This window comes from Sminthopsis crassicaudata, chromosome 3 (genome assembly GCF_048593235.1).
Source record: "Sminthopsis crassicaudata isolate SCR6 chromosome 3, ASM4859323v1, whole genome shotgun sequence".
Lineage (NCBI taxonomy): Eukaryota > Metazoa > Chordata > Mammalia > Dasyuromorphia > Dasyuridae > Sminthopsis > Sminthopsis crassicaudata.
Genome location: NC_133619.1, coordinates 398506792 through 398525562, shown reverse-complemented (window position 1 = coordinate 398525562; position 18771 = coordinate 398506792). Strand labels below are relative to the sequence as shown.

General features: G+C 40.6%; 1 protein-coding gene across 5 annotated transcripts in view; it reads right to left on the bottom strand.

Annotated features, from left to right (window-relative positions):
• The window catches only part of GRIK4 (glutamate ionotropic receptor kainate type subunit 4), a 680228-nt gene that overhangs the window by 254298 nt on the left and 407159 nt on the right, over positions 1 to 18771 (bottom strand). For all 5 annotated transcript variants that reach the window (XR_012488209.1, XM_074302596.1, XM_074302599.1 and 2 more), the window contains 2 exons: positions 6901 to 6998; positions 510 to 675 (listed from right to left, as the gene is read on the bottom strand). Coding sequence is in view for 4 of the 5 variants with exons in the window: in XM_074302596.1 (XP_074158697.1) it covers positions 510 to 675; positions 6901 to 6998 (264 nt within the window). In the remaining variant the exon portion in view is untranslated. The remainder of the gene's footprint in view (positions 1 to 509; positions 676 to 6900; positions 6999 to 18771) is intronic.

The following is an 18771-nucleotide window of genomic DNA, read 5'->3' as shown; positions in this document are numbered from 1 at the left end:
CTGAAAGTCAGAGAAAATGCATTTCCAAAAACCTGCATTAAAAAAAATACTTTATCAGGAATTGACCTCAGACCTCATTCCATCAGCAAAACCCGCTCTCCAGGGAAAGATGCTCTTCAAACCATCAAATACAAATGCATCCAATTTCTCTCTCTCTCTTTTTGTATCTTCCTAACAATGAAGCAGGAAGTATAGGAATTGAGTTTGCAGATGCAAAGAGTCTTAGCTGTTGGTTTGCTTTTCTATGACCTAAAACATGTGTTATTCTCATACACATGTAGTTGGCTTTGGAGTGAGATAAACACTCATGCACACATGTAAACATGCACACAGACATACACAGCATGCATACACACAGAGTCTTTTGGTTATATCCTGTTTATCAGGCTTAATTTACAAATCAGTCACCCTCCTCTCTCCATCCTCCTATCTTGGGGATACTCTAAAGAAGGTGCAGAAGCAGTCAGATATTGACTGAAGATGGTAACTCCCAATCTCAGGAAACTTACATTCTGCTTTGGCGCAGATGAGGCAGGCTGTGGTGCAGTTGAAAAACCTCAGGATTCCAGCGACTGCCACACTGATGTCCGTGTTGCTGGGGTGGAGGTTCAGGGTGGTGAATCTCTGGGACTGCAACTTCACAAATTCCTCAGGGGCCACTTTGAAATGGGGCACCTGGGATGGAGGGGAAAACATGAGCAAGACAAGGAAAAGGAGGGATCAGAATGAAAAGGGAGAAGGGGAGAGAGAGAAATCTATGAGGTAAAGCAGAAGATGGATTTCTTCAATTAAGAAGTAGATTCTCCTTTGCTACATAGTGGAGGGGGAGAAGAAGACAGGGGGAACCTAAGAAGAAAGACTGACAGATAACAAAGAGCTGGAGAGAGGAACAGAGAGAAACAGACATTCACAGAGAGAGAGATAAACAGAGAGACATAAAGACAGAGATGAGAGACAGAGAGACAGGGACAAAGACAGAGAGACACAGAGACACAGAGAGGCAGAGACAGAGAAACAAAGCAGTTGGAGAGACAGAGAAGGATGGAGTCACACACAGAAATAGATAAAGGGGAGGGGGAAGACAAAGAAGATTGGGTCAAATTTCTGGAGCTTCTAACATGAACAGAGATTAGGCAAGAAGCACCTCAGCTCAGGACCTGTACACATAGACAGCAAGGCTAGAAGCCGGTGCTGGGAACCTGGAGCAAAGAGAATAGATTCTTTCTTATCTACAGAAGAATCACAGTAAGGCAGGGAAACTAATAGCTCTTGAAGGAAGAATCCTAAGAATATTTCATTTGTAGTTAATCATTTAAAACAGAGATGTTTGTGAGAGAAAGAAAAAGAGAAGGAGAAAGAGGAAGAAAAGAGAGATCAAATCAAAATCTGTAGAGCCACGGCTGGGGAGTGTGACTGTGGTCACTATGGAGAGATGGCTTAGAGAGAAATTCGCCTCTCCCAGTGTACCTCACCTCCACTGTACCCCTGCTCCCATGTGATTCAACTGGTTAGGTAGCCAACTTCAAATTTCTATGGATATTGAGGGGAAGATTCAAGGTGTCTCTGGGTAATAATACACTGGAGAGAAGAGGTGCTGTGGACTGAGAAATGATTTGCAAGATCTCCCATAGAGCCAGGTAAATAAATATCTGCTTTGGCTTCATTAGAACAATGTCAGGTCCCCTTTGCATCTAATCCTGACATTTCCGGGAGCCATCACTCTCTGCCTCCCTTTCCTTTCCTCTCATGGGAAGAGGCATTTAACAGGCTGTGATGGCTGCTTTATTGGAGGCTTAAGCTATTCGGTAGGTAATAGGAAACTGAAAGAGTTATAAGCTGCTATCTGCCTTGATTTCATTTTGGTGCCCTCAGTCCTGGTGCCTGGAGCAATGAGGACTCCAGCTAGCTCACTAGAGGCTCTCCCGTCTAACTCTGACAGAGCATCTTCCTGCATCCTAGGAGTCTGGGGAAGGGAAGGTTTGTGGTTTTCCACTGAAGTGAGGGAGGGGTTTTTTGGTCCTAACAGGGATTAACAATTAGGTCACAGATAAAAAAGAAACAATTATTTTCATCTTGGTTCTCAAGGTGGAGTAAAGGAGGCTGGCAGCTTATGGAAAAGTGCCACAAAAACTGTGACAGGGCATGAGAGGAGAGATAATAGGGATATTTCTAGATGTTATTTGGTAGGTATCCCTCTCTTTCCTTCTTCCTATCCCCTTAACTGTTTTTAACCAGGTGAGATCTGGTTGGCCAGATGTCATGGAGGACAGGATAGAAAGGAAATTCCTGGTAGTGGTTGGACTGGATAATCTTTAATATTCTTTCCAACTCTGAAAGCCTGTGGTTCTGATTACAATGGATAATAGCAAGAGTATTTTTGAGAAGGAGAAGTAATAATAAGAACAAGAATATATAATAAATAAGAATAAGAATAAAAGACCCCAAGCCTGGGGGAGAGAGACAGAGACAGATGCACACAGAGACAGAGAGATGGAGAGACAAAGAGACAAAAGAGAGAGAGAGAGAGAGAGAGAGAGAGAGAGAGAGAGAGAGAGAGAGAGATAGACAGAGAGACAGAGAGATGGAGAGACAAAGAGACAAAAGAGAGAGAGAGAGACAAAAGAGAGAGAGAGAGAGACAAAAGAGAGAGAGAGAGAGAGATAGACAGAGAGACAGAGAGATGGAGAGACAAAGAGACAAAAGAGAGAGAGAAAGAGAGACAAAAGAGAGAGAGAGACAAAAGAGAGAGAGAGAGAGAGAGAGAGAGAGAGAGAGAGAGAGAGAGAGAGAGAGAGAGAAAGAAGAGGAGGTAGAAGAGTGTGTGTGTGCCATACTTGAACCTGTTTTAATACCCTTTTTTTGCTGTAATTTCCTCTATTTGGAGCTTCCAAGTTTGGGTTTTTTTGAATCACTACCCAGCAAGCTTGGTCTTAGGAACAGAAAATTTGGTATCTCTCTCCCCCACCCTTAATTTAGGCCTTGTAGGAATTACTCAATTTAGTATATTGTAGGGACAATTCAGCATCTAAGTGATCACAACAGTGACATTAACTGTTCATTTTACCTCCCCAAGTTCTGAATTCCATAATAGGTGAGGGGAAGAGGATCTAGAGTGCCATAAAGGGTGACTAAGGATGTGTGTTATGGTGCCATGTGTGCATCTCCCTAGGGTTACATAATCTTGAAAATGAGCCTGATGGGACTGTGAAAAGACCTAGCCTGCCCTTATTGGATCGGGGAAGAAAGGATTGGACACTGTCCTAGTCCTGTGATTCTCTATGTATGACAAAGATCAATCAGCAATTGATTTGAAAGTGCAAATCGAATTCCAGCCAGGTCTATTGTGGGAGGAAGCAGGAGGGGGGAGAGGGCATTGAAGTAGAAAAGGGTCCAGCAAGGGCTGCAGAGATATTATCAGCCTTTAAAGAAATGAAGCTTCAGTAAGAGCTCTATTTCTTTCCCCCAGAGCTGAGGGAGATCAGCATACGGCAATTCAGCCTTATAAAATATTAAAAGAAATGCATAATCTGGTCTGAGGAAGAAGGTTAATATTGAAGGAATGTGGCCAAACAAAGAATCGGTAACGATCATGGAGCAATGCTACTGATACTATAAGGAACTGTTGGGCCAAGGGAAGATAGAGGTGAAGTCCCTCCCTCAGGCCTCTCCATGCCAACATGGGTTAAAGGAAGGGCTGGCAGGGACAAACTGCCTGCCAAGTGAATGCCAGCCAGCAGTGGGAGTGGGGAATATGAGTGACAATGCAATGAAGGTCCAAGAACCCAGAGAAAAGGAGAGAGCAGGGGGGTAGAGAAGAGAGGAATTATAAAAAAGAGAGGGAAAGATAAAAAGGGTAAAGAGAGAGAAGGAAAGAAAAAACTCTCTTTTGACACTCTCCTTTGGATAAGACCACTGTCATTTTTGGACTAACAAGACTGCTGTAGATTTGAGCTGACATTTTCCTAGAAGCAAAAAAAAAAATGTAAGCAAAAAATCAGGAAGAATTTTCTAATGGTCAAACTTATTTAGATACTGCTTCTGAAAGATTGTGGCAGAAAAAAATTCCTTTGTTGAAGATACCTTTGTAGCTTCGAGGGTGCTTCATCCTGTTCAAAGGCAAGTGAAAGAGAAGGAAACAATATGTATAGTACTGCACGGGTAAGGGTCAGAAATCCTTATTTTATACCCTACCTATTCAGCCTCTGTGACAGTAGTTAAATCACTTAACCTCATTGAGCCTCAGTTTCCTCTTTTGAAAAATTAAGGGATTAGATTAGATCCCTATGACTCCTTCCAGTTCTAAATCCACAATCCTGTGAGCCACTGTAAGAATGCTATTTCAAATTTTTGGAGAAATTCACTCAGATGTAAGAGATCTTTGGAAAGCTAAGGAGACTCAAAGAGGCTTATATAACTGGTTCTTCTGGGGGAGGGTCCTCGATGCTGTCAGGCTGAGAGAGGCTAATGGACCTATGGTAAGGAAGCCTAATAATATGCTCATTTGCTGTTAATAAATCAGAATGTGGACAGAAGAAGTGCTACATTCCAGGGAACAAGAGGAATAAATATTCAGCTGAGGCACCAAGTGCTGAAGGCCTCCCACTGTCTTTAAAGGAGCAGGAAGACCTGCAGGGGTTCCAGGGGGAGCTGAAATGGGAGTGAGGAGGTAATGGAGCATGTCGTGGGGAGGGCTAGGGCCAGAGGATGGATCATCTAGGACTTTTTGCCCAATAGCCTGACCTCCTTTGGATGTTCCCGAGCTGTTTTGGGAAGAGTATTCTACCCTGTTTCAAAAAACTCATTTTCTTTCTTAGTGCCATATAGAAAAAGGAGAAAGACCTACTGAGGATAAAGACTTATACAGAGTCTGAAAAATAAAGAGATGGTCCTTTCTTCACCAAGGATCCCAAAGCTTGGCAGTGCCTGATCTTTCGTTTAAACAAATATTCTTTGGTCTTCTTCCATTTTTCATCACCTACATTTCCCATTATATCCTTCTCCAAACTCACCCAGAAAACCATCCTTTATAAGAGTAAGTTCCTTCCTCCATTATAATTATAATGAATGTAAAATATTTTTCAAAAAAGAAAAGTTCAAGCAAAACTAACCAACATATTGAAAAATCTGATGTTATTTGTAGGATTTTCACCCACGGTCTCCCACCTCTTCTGAGGAAGACGAAGGGGAACTTTGGAGAGGAAGAAAGAGAAAGTGGCTTTTCTTGTCTCTTCTTTAGCGCCAAACCTTTCAATCACGGACTATCAGGATTTCAGAGTGAGATAGATCCTCATTGTTCAATTCAGGCCAGAGCAAGTGTCCTCTAAAACACCCCAGATAGATTTTCAGCCAGCCCCTGCTTGAAGATTGCCCAGTGTCAGGAATGCACTGAATCTCAAAAGCACTCCCTTCCACCTATGGAGAGCTTTTAATTGTGAGGGAGAGTTTCCCCTTACATCAAGCTCAAATCTGCCTGTTTCTGTCTTCTGGGGCCAAATACAGTAAATTTAATTCTTCTTTTTGACAAATATTCAAAAGAAGGAATCTTATTTTTTCTAAATTGTTCTTCTCCAGGCTAAAGATCTTTCATTCTTTCTCCCAGTCCTTAGATGGACTAATCTTAATCTTCCTACTACTTATGGTTACCCTACTCTGGATGTGTTATGGCATATGAAAGTCCTTCCCAGAATGCATACCTGAACCCATTGCTCCAGATGTGGCTTGACCAGAGCAGAGGGACTATAGATCTTTCTTGCTAAACACTGCACTTCTATTAATATAGCTCCAAATTGTATCAGCTTTTTTGATTACCATGTCATACCCTTGACTCATCTGGAGCTTGTAGTCTGCTAAAAGCCTCAGGTCTTTTCCACCAATTTAGTCTCCTTTGACCCTTCTATAAACAACCCCCTTCAAAATAGAAGGGATCTGAAGAACAGAGACACATAGCCTGTTAATCTAAGATGCTATCATTCCGCTTAATTCAACACAAGGCAGCCCTTCCAAGTGCCCATTTGAATTGACTGATTGATTGATGGCAGAAGGGCTGGGAGACAGTCCAGCAGTGGACAAGATAAAAGGTTGAAAAATGGAACCCTTGAAGAAGCAAAACTGTTTTACCTGGATGGGAGGGTGAAAGGTGATTGCCTATAGAATGGATTATTGGCCAGAGGGTGGAATGAGAGAACTACCCTTCTTTCCCTGCTAGTAAAAACTTATTTTTGTTAGTGTATGGGTAAAGTATTTTTCTATTGTGAACTTGGGATCAAATGAAAGAAAAATCTTTCCTCTGGGCCAGGATAGAAATCAGGGTTGAGAAATCATCCTCATGAGAGACAGCTATGGCAATATGTGCCTGCTTCCATTTTCCATGACAGGGTTAATGCAGCAGAGGCTTATAGGGTAAAAACTCCCAAAAGGGAGAGTTCTAGTTTTTTAGCCTCTGTGATACTAAGAGCTGCTATAATCATTGATGGTTTCCTGCCAGGGATTTTTCTCTCCCACAAAATAAATAAATGGTTTTTGTCCATCCCTCTTCCCCAAGGATAGATGATAGAATAAATGAAGCTAAAGCAAGAGAAATTCAGGTTAGACTTGAGGAATGACTTCTTGCTTGGCAAGTTACTCACAGAGGAAAAGGAGATTTCTCATTCTGGACATTTTTCATAGCTCCCCATTTTGCAGGGGGAAAATAGGGAATGTTCCTACTTAAAAGCACATGGATAGAATCCAGAAAGAGTGTCTGAGGGCCCTTCTAGACAGAAACATTTATGATTCTATGACCACTTCCTTTCTAAACACTTTAGAGATTTCTACTTTAAGACAAGCTTATCTCTAACAGTTGGACACATCACCCATCATCTATCCTATTCCCTCTTCCGTCTCCCCAGGCCCAGCACTTACCTCCTTCTCCCCACAGATGTTGCTGATGATGGAGCTGGAGGCAGGGCTAGAAGAAGGTCCCAAGACAGCTACTACCCCCTTTGGGAGTATCTGGCACACTGTACCGGGCAGCCCGAAGGAGTTCCAGAACAGGAAAGGAAACATATGTTACCCAGCAGTCTGGCTAAATACCTAGCCCCTCCACCCAGCAGCTGGGACCCCAAGTCATAGAAGGTCAGAATGAAAAGGGATACCAGAGACCATCTAGTGACAACTCCTTTCATTTACCCATCGAGAAACTGAGGTTCAGATTTAACCAAGTGGCTTGCCAAAGATCATAAGCTTAATAAATAGCAGAGCAAAGCCAAGCTCTCTGATTCCAAACCCAGTGACCTTACCCTTCACCCTGCTCAGTCCAGTCCACATCAATGTCTCTCCTTTCCCCTCTTGCCTCATCTTATCCCCAGCCTCCCTAAGAAGACGCCACTTTAGAGAAGAGCTACTCTATTCCAGGACAGGTTTATTAAAGTTTATGGAAGATATTAAATGAGGAAATGACCCTGGTTATGGCAACATACTGCCATAGACATAGGGGCATAAATTGTCTGTACTGTCATAGGATAGAGGGTTAATGGGGGAGGGCACATATAGCTCCTGATTGGTTTAATTCTAGCAACACTCCCAGAATGTGAACCTGGAAATGTGTGTGTCCCCTGTGACCTATCAGTCACCCAAAGGAAATACTCCCTTTTCCCCACATACCACCCTCTCAGCCCCACCTTCAGAGTTCATAAAACAGAATCCTAGGGAGAGGCAGTGAGGATATAAAAGGATGCCTATGGTACGAGAACAGAGACTTTGGGGGTAGATTTAAAGAGAAAAGAGACATAGAGAAAAGGCAAGAAATGGTGGCAGAAAGTAGAGAGAAGAATGTATAAGCAGAGAGACAAAGGAAAAAATAGGAGACCATGCAGGAAGAGAGTGATAGAACAGAGACAGAGCCAACAGGACAGGTAGGTGCAGACAGAAAGGCAGAGAATAAAAGGGAAAAAATGAGAAAGATGGGATAGACAGATTCAGTCACAAGCAGACAGACTAAAAAAAGGAAAGTGACATAATCAAGGCAAAGGACTTAGAGTCAAAGAAGCAATTCCAAAGACTAATTGTGAGAGACAACAGGAGAGAGAGAGAGAGAGAGAGAGAGAGAGAGAGAGAGAGAGAGAGAGAGAGAGAGAGAGAGAGAGGAGAAAGAGAAGAGAGGAGAGAGAGAGGAGAGAGAGAGAGACAGAGAGAGAGAGAGAGGAGAGAGAGAGAGAGAGAGAGAGAGAGAGAGAGAGAGAGAGAGAGAGAGAGAGAGAGAGACAGAGAGAGGGAGAGAGGAGAGAGAGAGAGAGAGAGAGAGAGAGAGAGAGAGAGAGAGAGAGAGAGAGAGAGGAGAAAGAGAAGAGAGGAGAGAGAGAGAGAGAGAGAGAGAGAGAGAGAGAGAGAGAGAGAGAGAGAGAGGAGAGAGAGAGAGAGAGAGAGAGAGAGAGAGAGAGAGGAGAAGAGAAGAGAGGAGAGAGAGAGAGAGAGAGAGAGAGAGAGAGAGACATAGACAGAGAGAGAGAGAGAGAGGAGAAAGAGAAGAGAGGAGAGAGAGAGAGAGAGAGAGAGAGAGAGAGGAGAGAGAGAGAGAGAGAGAGAGAGCAGAGAGAGAGGAGAGAGGAGAGAGAGAGAGAGAGAGAGGAGAAAGAGAAGAGAGGAGAGAGAGAGAGAGAGAGAGAGAGGAGAAAGAGAAGAGAGGAGAGAGAGAGAGAGAGAGAGAGAGAGAGAGAGAGAGAGAGAGAGAGAGAGAGAGAGAGAGGAGAAAGAGAAGAGAGGAGAGAGAGAGAGAGAGAGAGAGAGAGAGAGAGACATAGACAGAGAGAGAGAGAGAGAGGAGAAAGAGAAGAGAGGAGAGAGAGAGAGAGAGAGAGAGAGAGAGAGAGAGAGAGAGAGAGAGGAGAGAGGAGAGAGAGAGAGAGAGAGAGAGGAGAAAGAGAAGAGAGGAGAGAGAGAGAGAGAGAGAGAGAGAGAGGAGAAAGAGAAGAGAGGAGAGAGAGAGAGAGAGAGAGAGAGAGAGAGAGAGAGAGAGAGAGAGAGAGAGAGAGAGAGAGAGAGCACTATTTAGTCTGAGACTAAGGGGAGAAGAAACTCAGGGAGAACTTAAAAGTGGGAGAATAAAAGGAAAACAGAGAAATGAAAAAAGATCAGAGAAAAAAGACAAACATAGAAAAAAGGAAAGGAATGTGTCCCTTATCTTTTACTTTTTCTCTTCATTTCTTTTTTGTTTGTGTGTCTGTCCATCTATAAATGAACAAGCAAGCTAGAGCCAAGGGCAACCCTGTTCAGAACTAAGATGAATGACATATGATTATTCAGCACCCTAATTTACAAGTTTTACTCTAGGTAATTCTATCATTTTTACTACATTATCTATATCTACCTATCAGATAAAGACACTTTCTAGTTTAGGAAAGTAAGACGCAGAGCAAGAGTGTATTTGTAAAAAAAAAAATTACATGATACATCTTTTAAGGTTAATCTTCATTTTTAATTATTTTCTCTATCAATTTCTTAAGTCTAGGCCAGAGATGTCAGACAAGGGCCTCATGGGCTTTCAGCAACATTCCCAAGTGTAGCAGGAGCTAGATTAAAATTTAATTGGAAAATATTTAACAAAATAAAAATACACTAAAACACAAATAGTATTAGATTTTTAAATCAATATATGACCGGCCCTTGGGTTTGACACTAGTGGTCTAGGCAATCAACAAGATAGAAAGTCAAGCCCCGATTTGTAACCATTTGATGATTTCTGAGGTATAAATGCTCACACTGAAAATTTGATGGTACGTTCTCCAGAATCAGTTAAACCTTCTGCACAAGCCCAGGACTGCAACCTACTTTTCTGCTCCAAACTCTTAATTATTGAACCATATAGTCACAAACTAGCTTAGGTGCCCTCAGAAGACAGGGATCTCTCAGAAATCCCTAGGTACTAGGGAAGACCTTTGTGAATGCATGGAGGGAGATAATGCTAAAGAATAGCTAGTGATCTCATTTGGTTAGAAGGTATGTCACCCATTGGTATCCCAAAGAAGTCATTGACAAAAAGGAAGGCTCTGCATATTCCAAAATATTCATAATAGTCTCTTTTGTGACAACTAAGAACTGAAATCAAAGTAGATGCCTATTGATTGCATAAAAACTAAACAAATTATGGCGCACAAGTGTGATGTTACTCTGCTGTAAGAACAATAAACATTACATATGCAGAGAGTCATAGAAAGACCTTTATGAACTGATAGAGTGAAAATAAGCAAGCTAAGGAAACAACATATACAAAGACTATGAATATAAGTTGAAAGAACAGCAAGCACAAAGCAATCAAAGATGAATGTTGTGAAATTATAAAAAAAAAAAACAAGCTTTGCCAAAAAAAAAAAAAAAAAAAAAAGAGAGAGATGAGGAGAAATTTCCTATCTACCTCTGCAAAAGTGGAGGCTCCACTGGTATGGAACATTGAATATAAAGTCACTGGTTTTGTTTTAGGGTTATTGTTTGCTGTTTTGATGTGGTGATTGGTTTTGCTGATTTTTTTTTTCTTTTTAAAAACTTCTTATAAGGGAGGGACTAAGGAAGAGATAGGGGAATTCTAGGTAATGTAAAACTATATGTCAGTAAAAACATATTTAAAAAAAGAATATAATCTGAAGTTTTTAAGGGGTTTCTGAGGATCTTATATTAATTTCCTAGTCTTGAAGATTTCTTTGGCATAGAGAGAAGCTGCATTTATCAAGATTATCCACAATTTTCTAATGGCTTAATCTTCTAATTACTTAAACCTTTTGGTGACTGATTGCTGGGCCTAAGAACCTCACCTATCTCTTTGGAAGTGCAGAGTCTGTTTTTTCTGTAAGAGAGGCAGAGGAAAATGTGGATCGTGAGGGTAGAAACAGGGAAAGGTTGGTCTATGATGTAGCTGAGAAGAAAACTGAACAGTGAATGACATCATCATGATAACAAAATTCCCCCAGTTATCAGAAGGGAATAGTGTGGAGTGGGGAATTACTAGGGCATCTAAAGGAATGAAAGATTGTGAAAACATTTATTAAGCACTTATTTAATAATAGGTGCCAAGTAAGGTATGAGGAGACAGGATGTTTGGAGAGGAGTTTTAATTCATCCAGGATCCTTATTCCTTGTAGCATCTATTGTAGCTTCGATGGGTTTGGGATGTAATGTGAATGGTAGCAACTTTGGGACAGTGGGAGAAGGGAGGAAAAAGGAGAGGATCAGACTGTAAAGTATAAGCCCCTCTTGATTTATTCCTTCCCTGAGCCTTAGCAGGAGCCTTCCTCAGACAAACCAGAGACTGAAACTTGTGCAGGACGGGCTCCACCTCCTTGTTCTCAGTAGAGTCCTGGGGCTATGAGTGTATACTGTCACACATCAGCATTTTGTCACTTGGTTTTACTTAACCCTTTTTTCCCATTATTACTGGGCAGAATTGTGAAAGACATTTTTATAAAAAGGAAAATATTTCTATCTATGCTATATTTATCTGTGTGTATGTATGCAAAAAGAAAAAAAATCATAAAACTAAGAATCAGGAAATCTGAGGTCTAATCCTGGATCCTCCACCAAGTGTGGCCTTGTCAAGGTACTTAAATCTGAGCCTCATTCAGCTTCCTTTTGTATTAAAGATAAAGGCAAACTAGCTGATCTTTTGGTTTCTTCTAGCTCTCACATTCTGTGGCCATATGAAGACCTAGAGGAGAAGGGAAGACCTGTAGATATGTGTGGATTAACAACAGGCCCCATTACGAGAACTAATCTCTGACCAAAAAAAGATTTTAGTAGAAAGAACTAGAGGTTGAAAGGAAATAATTAAACTCCTGCCTGGCTACGTGACCTTTGTAAAAGTCACTCAGCTTGTATGGGGTTCCAATTTCCTCATCCAATGATTGGAGTAAACAATCCCTGTCCAATCTTCCTTTCAATGATATTGTGAGAATTTATTAAAAGATTGCTTTGAAAGAAGGGCCAAAGGTTCATAAGAAGTGTGTGGCTGATGAGAAGACAGGCCCCACCAGAGATGTAGGTGCATTCTATGTCCTGAACACTCCAACACTCTCCGTTACTGCTCTGAATTTGGAAGCCAATCACTTTTCCACGGTAGGATCCCCAATGCCTTGAGGTTCCTAAGCCAGAGTTAATTCTCAATTGTCAAAGAGGGTGGAGAAAAGGCAGTGACTCACCTGAGCTCTTCCCCAAACACTTCTCAACATCTTTAAATAAAGTCATAAAACAATTCCTGGAGTGACAGAACTCACAAAAGGACAGGATGAAATAATTTCCCAACCAAAGACAACTCAGGTTAGCAGAAAGGTCTGTTGCACCTGGGTGAAGAATGGAGCACAATGCAGTGCAGACTGAATCTGCAGACCAGGCCCAGTAAATCAGGAACAGGCCTGGGAAGCCACTGAATCTGCAGTGGCAGTAGCTACTTCTGGAACCCTTAGCCCACAGACAGAAAATAACTGGTCAGAAGGCGATTATAAGGGTTTCTTCTCTGGCCCTGGAGGCAGGACTCTGTTGCTTTGCCCATAGTTGGATCCAGATCATTTTTCTGCGTGGCAGTCCCATGGCGAGGAAGATACTAGCACACCAGAGCTTGCCGTCACAGTGGAGTAGAGACCTTCATTCAGGGGAAAACTGGAAAGTCAGTGAAATAAAGGACTTTTAAGAATTCTTGATGAAAAGACCAGAGCTGAATAGAAAATTTGATTTTCAAATATAAGACTTGAAACTAGCATTAAAAAGTAGATAGTAAAGAGAAATCAAAAAGGACTTAATAATGTTAAACCTACATGTACAAAAATATTTATAGCAGCTCTTTTTAAAAGAGACAAAGAATTGGACATTGAGGGGACACCCATCAATTGGGAAATGGCTGAATAAATTGTAGTATGTGATTGTGATGGAATATTTTGTGCCATAAGAAATGATGAACAGGATGATCTCAGAAAAACCTGGAAAGACTTACAGAAGCTGATGCAAAGTGACAAGTACTGTGTACAAAGTAAGAGTGATATAATCAGATGTGAATGACTTAGCTATTTTCAGCAATACAATGATCCAAGACAACTCTGAAGGAATTATGGTGTTATCCATCTCCAGAGAAAGAATTGATGATGTCTGAATACATATTGAAGCATACTTTTTTACTTTATTTATTATTCTTGAATTTTTCTTTTTAGTTGCTTTTTTTAAAATACAATATGACTATATAGAAATGTGTCACGAATAGCTTATCTTAAATTGCTGCCTTTTCAGTGAAGGGGAGATGGTGGAGGGAGGAAGGGAGAGAATTCAGATTTTAAAGTTTTAAAAACAAATGTTAAAATTGTTTTTGTTGGTAAAACATAAAAGCTACAATATTAAGAACAAACAAACAAAAATTCTCAATTGTCTGTTAAGACACTTAATGAATTAATCCTGATGATGCTATAGTTGCTTTACCATGATGCCCAAAGTCCGGGTTTTCTAAAGTTTCTAGACTCCCGCTCTTCTCCCCACATTAGGCAAACTTCTTATTACCAAGCGTCTTTACTTCTTAAAACATAAAATCTTTAAAAACTGCCTCCTTAATTTCTTTTTCCTCTTCATCTTGTTCCTCCCACTCCCTTTTCTCTCCTGGCTTCCACTCCCCTGAGAAGTCTCAGGACTAAAGATTTAAAGGGAGGGTAATTTGAAGGAGAAAAACTCAGAGCTTTTATCAGTGTATATTATGGTTTGAATTGGGAAATCCTGCTCTAAGATTCTGAAAGTTGTTTCATAGAGTGGGAAGGAATTAAGTTTGAAAATATTAACTAGAGTGTATACAGAGGTCATCCCCAAAGTCTCAGTGCTGTTTTAAGTTAATTTCTGTGCATTTGGGTGTTTCTTAATGCTAAAGTCAGATGACTTTAGGTGTCATCTGGATTTTTATTTTTTCTCTGTTCCTCCTTCATTAGCATCCTGAGAATTATAAGCTTTCCACACCTCCCAATTCAGGATAAATCCCAAATTCCTTAACCAAGCATTCAAAATTCTCTGTTTACAATTGGGTGCCAACCTACATCTCCTGTGTGATCTGATACTATGCCTCTGTTCCAGCTTCCAATTTAAGCAAGTCAATCTATTCCCCACTCTGGACTTTGGCTCATATTATAACACCCATCTAGAATGTCATTCCCTTTTTGTTTTTTCTAAATGCTCTCTGTCTTTATAATCCAAATCAAGTTCGATCATGAAGTCTTCCCTTAATATTCCTTGCTCATATCTAGTTCCCTACTAAGCCACATCCTTCCCCACACTATTTTTCTCCTAACTCCTATAGCATCCACAGCAAACTTAATATTATACTTTAATTTTCATGCATGCATTATAACTTTTCTTCTCACTGATATTATAAACTCAAGTTGGATGCTTCCTTGGACTTTCACATGGAGCCTAGAACAGTGCTGAACCCTATTAGTAGGAACACTGAACTTGAAAGTAGAAGTCCTGGATTTGAATCCTGACTGTTCCACTTAACTAGTAAGATATGGCCATTATTTATATTATTGCTCAATCATTTTTCAATCATGTCTGATTCTCTATGAGTCTATTTGATATTTTCTTGGCAACAATACTAGAGTAGTTTGCCAATTTTCCCCCTCCAGATCATATTCAGATGAGGAAACTGAGGTAACTGGGTTAAGTTAAGATCATCTAGTTAAGAAATGTCTGAGGCCAGATTTGAATGTAGGATCTTTCTGACTCCGGGCCTAGCACTCTATCCACTATACCACCTAGCTGCCCCTCAGATACTTTGGAGCAAGTTTTGGAATCTCATTTTCCTCATCTGAAAAGTGGAAATAGTAATACTTGTGCTAACTGGATGTCAGGAGGACCAAATTGAATCATGTAGATAAAGCAATTTGTAAATCTAAATGGTAGCTGGGCGTACTGAAATAGGAATACCTGAGTTAAAAAGTCCACCCTCAGATACTTCCTAGATATGTGGCCCTCAGCAAACAACTTAACCTCCATTGGTTTCAGTTTCTTTGATTCAAAAAATGGGTATAATAATAGAATCTACCTGGAGGGGTTGTTGCAAAGATCAAATTACAAGAATTGTAAAAAGTACTTAACACAGTATCTTATATATTCCCTCTTTCCTTCCCTCTATATATGAAGGGAAGGGAAAAAGAAATAAGCATTTATATAGAGCCACTAGGTACTAGGCACTGTGATAAATGCTTTGTAAATATTATCTCACTTGTAACTGTTTGTTTATTGTTGTTATTGCTATTATTTATTAAAGCTTTATTGAAGGAATGATTTATGATGTGTAGTTATTTTAATATTTTTCTCCACTTCAGCCCAATATTTGAGAGTGAAAACCAAGCTCCTGCTTAGGCTTCTTTCATCTTGGGGTATTTCATAAAGGGAAAACTTAATACTGATCTTAGATTCCTAGATCATAGATCTCAAGCGTTTTCAGTCACATCCAGTTCTCCATGATCTTATTTGGTGTTTCCTTGGCAAAAAATATTGGAATGGTTTGCCATTTTTCCTCCAGATCACTTTATAGATGAGGAAACTGAGGCAAACAGAGATAACATGAGTTGCACAGAGATAGTAAATATCTGAGATCAGATCTGAACTCAGATTATATTATCTCTATTTCATAGGTAAGGAAATTGAGGCAAACAGAGAAGAAATGAATTGCACAGAGCTAATAAATATCTGAGACCAGATCTGAATCTAGATCTCCCTGACTTGAAGCCCAGCACTTTATAGACTGCCAGAAGTTACACAAGGAGTAAATTGGGAAGCATATATTAAAAAGCCAGGTCTTTTGGCTTCAAGTCCAAGGTGCTTTTCATTATGTCACATTGCCTCCATAGCATGTAGATTTAGTCATGGCAGGGACCTTTGAGGTCTTATTTTAGGGACTTGCCTAACATCATACAGCAAAGAAGGCAGAAATCGAACCCAGACCTTCCACAGGGGTGACTTCAGTCTAATTTAATTTCTCTAGACCTTTCTTTCATTTTTCTCATCCACAACATAAAGAGATGGGGCAAGATGACCTCAGGCTCCTTCCAATTCTATGATTCCAGGTCCCACATTTGTCTACTAAATTAAGGCTTCTTAAACTTTTTCCCACTCCCTATCCTCTTTTTCCCAAGGAATTTGTACATGAACCCGGGTATACAGACATATAAAATAGGCATACAAATCAGACATTTACTAATAATAAATAATTTCAATACCCTCATATTCAGTTATGGGACCCCATGTGGGATTGCAACCCACAGTTTAAGAATCTGGGTACGATACACCCCTTTGTCTCTCTGATAGCTCAAGATTTGACAGCTCTTCCAGAGTGGGGAAGGCCTTAAGACGAATTTGTCTTGATTTCACGCAGATCCAAGGAGCCCAGTTAGCTAGTGCTATGCATATCTTCCTCAGTGTGTGCACAAACTACAGGGTTCTGATTGTGGTGGGTCATTAAAATATCATCAAAGAAAACTGATGTGGGCTGCTGCTGCTGTCCCTGACCTCATAGAGACAAAGACAAGCATCTCTGATTGAGCTCTGGGGGGAAATAACATCTCCCACTGTCTCTGGCAGAAACTGCAACAAGGTAAAACTTCAGGGTGTCTGGGAATTTAGGAGGGGGAAACTCCTATGAAGATTGTAGTACTCAAGTTGGAGTCAGGAAAGAGACTAAGAGTTATGGGAAAAGGGAAGAGCAATTTCTTTTAGTTTATTGAGAAAGAAGGGCCGAGATGGAGATAAGATAAGTGTGGGAGGGCCAAGAGAGCTAATGGGTCTTGTCCATCATTATTATTAGTGATCTAAGATCTAGCATTTCAAAAATCAAATACAGGGAGTCTGAAGTAGTAATAGGAAAGTGGTAGTGAGTGGAAAGGCAGGAGAGATGAGAGGAAAGCAACAGGTTTCAATGAGTGAACAAATCCACTCTATGAAAATTATGTTTTTGCCTAATGGATAATGAAAGCATGCTTTTTTCACCTGACAAAAGGCATGACCAGAGTGTCCTTTTTGATGACCCTTGTGAAATGACAGTACTGTGTAATGGAGTGGGAGCTGGACTAGGAGACAAGAGATGCCAAGGGTCAAATCTCACATCTGCCATTGTCATGTGATCCTCAGATTAATTTTTTGAGCTTCATCATGAAAAGCATGCATAACAAGATCTCTAGTATTTACCTTACAAGGCAGTTGTGAAGATCAAACAAGATAATACATAAGGAAAGTAATTTTGCAAATCTTAAAGTACTAAGTAAATTTCAGCTTTCAGTATATGATTAAGTTTTCAAAGATACAGCTTATCTAGATTTCCTGGGGTAGGTGGTGGTGGCAAATAATATTTAAGGTTTAAAATGTTAAGATTTAAAACCACTACCCTCATTTCAGTCCTATGTGGTTAATAGTGGCAAATATTACTATTCCCATTTTATAGAAAAGGAAACTAAATCTTAGTTTATGAGACATGCCCACACTCACATAACTAATGCCAGACCTAGACTGGAGCTTAGTCCCTTTAATCTATGTCAACTGCCCTTGGAATAGACTCTGTCTTTGTGCCCTGAAGTGGCTGTCTCCCATGCTTGGAAAGCATTCCCTCCTCACTTCCACCCCTTAAGAATTCCTTGCTTCTTTCAAGATTCAGCTCAAATGCCACCTTCTGCAGGTCTTTTCCAGTCTCAATATCTTCTAGAATTTTTCTCCTCCAAGGTTACCTTTCATATATTCTGTGCCTATCTTGTATGTACCTAATTATTTACATGTAGTCTCACCCAGTAGAATGTAAGATCTTTGAAGGGCTACTTTTGCCTTTCTTTGTGTTCCCCACTTAACACAGGGCTTAATATATAGGAAGTATTTAAGAAAACCTCTGGAAAAAGAACAAAAACAAAGAGAAAGGAAAGGGAGAGAAAGCCCAACAATATAACAATAATTGTATATATAGTACTTTAAAGTTTGCAAAACACTTTGCATATTACCACATTTGATCCTCACATCAATCCAGGGAGTTTAAGTGCGATTCTCCTGTCCATTTTACAGCTGAAGAAACTAAGCCAGAGAAAGGTGACTTTCATAGGATCACAAAGCTGACTGAGGCTGAGTCAGAACTAGGAATCTAGTCCTCTTTTGGTGGCACAGAAAATAGAGCATTGAAGTTGGAATGAGGAAGATGCGGGTTGGAATTCTGCCTTAGACACTAACTAGCTGTGTGCAATTGAGAAAATCACCTAACCTCTTTCTTCCTCTAAATATTTGTCGGCAAAACCAGGAGGTTGGACTCGAGGACCTCTCAGATCCCTTTGAAGAGAGGGGAACAAAAGGAGGCAAACAAAGGAGAGAAGAGAAGGCAGAAAAGGAGGGCAAGAGAGGGCTCTCTGGAACGGAGTGTAAGTGTATGGGGGTGTGGAAATGTAAGCCAACAAAAGAGAAGCCAGGGAGCTGTTCTCCTTTCTCCTCGCTCATCCTCTTCTTCACTCACCATCTCAAGTACTGTTTCAACAAATCTAGACTATTAGAAGAATGCAGATCTGGTCCAGTGAGCCAGTCCCCTGCTCTCCACTACTGGACTCTACGCTAGCACGTGCCTCTTTGTGGAAGAGGAGGGTTATGGGACATGAGAATGGTGAGGGAGAGGGAAGGGCCCACTGAAAAATATGGGCTGGTGCATTTTAAAAACTACCTACATGGCTGCTTTAAACCCAGGAGACCCAATTCCGGCTTGGAATGAAAGGCCATTAGGATAAAAAGATGTTGGCGTCTTTCTTCCCGACAAGCACTAAT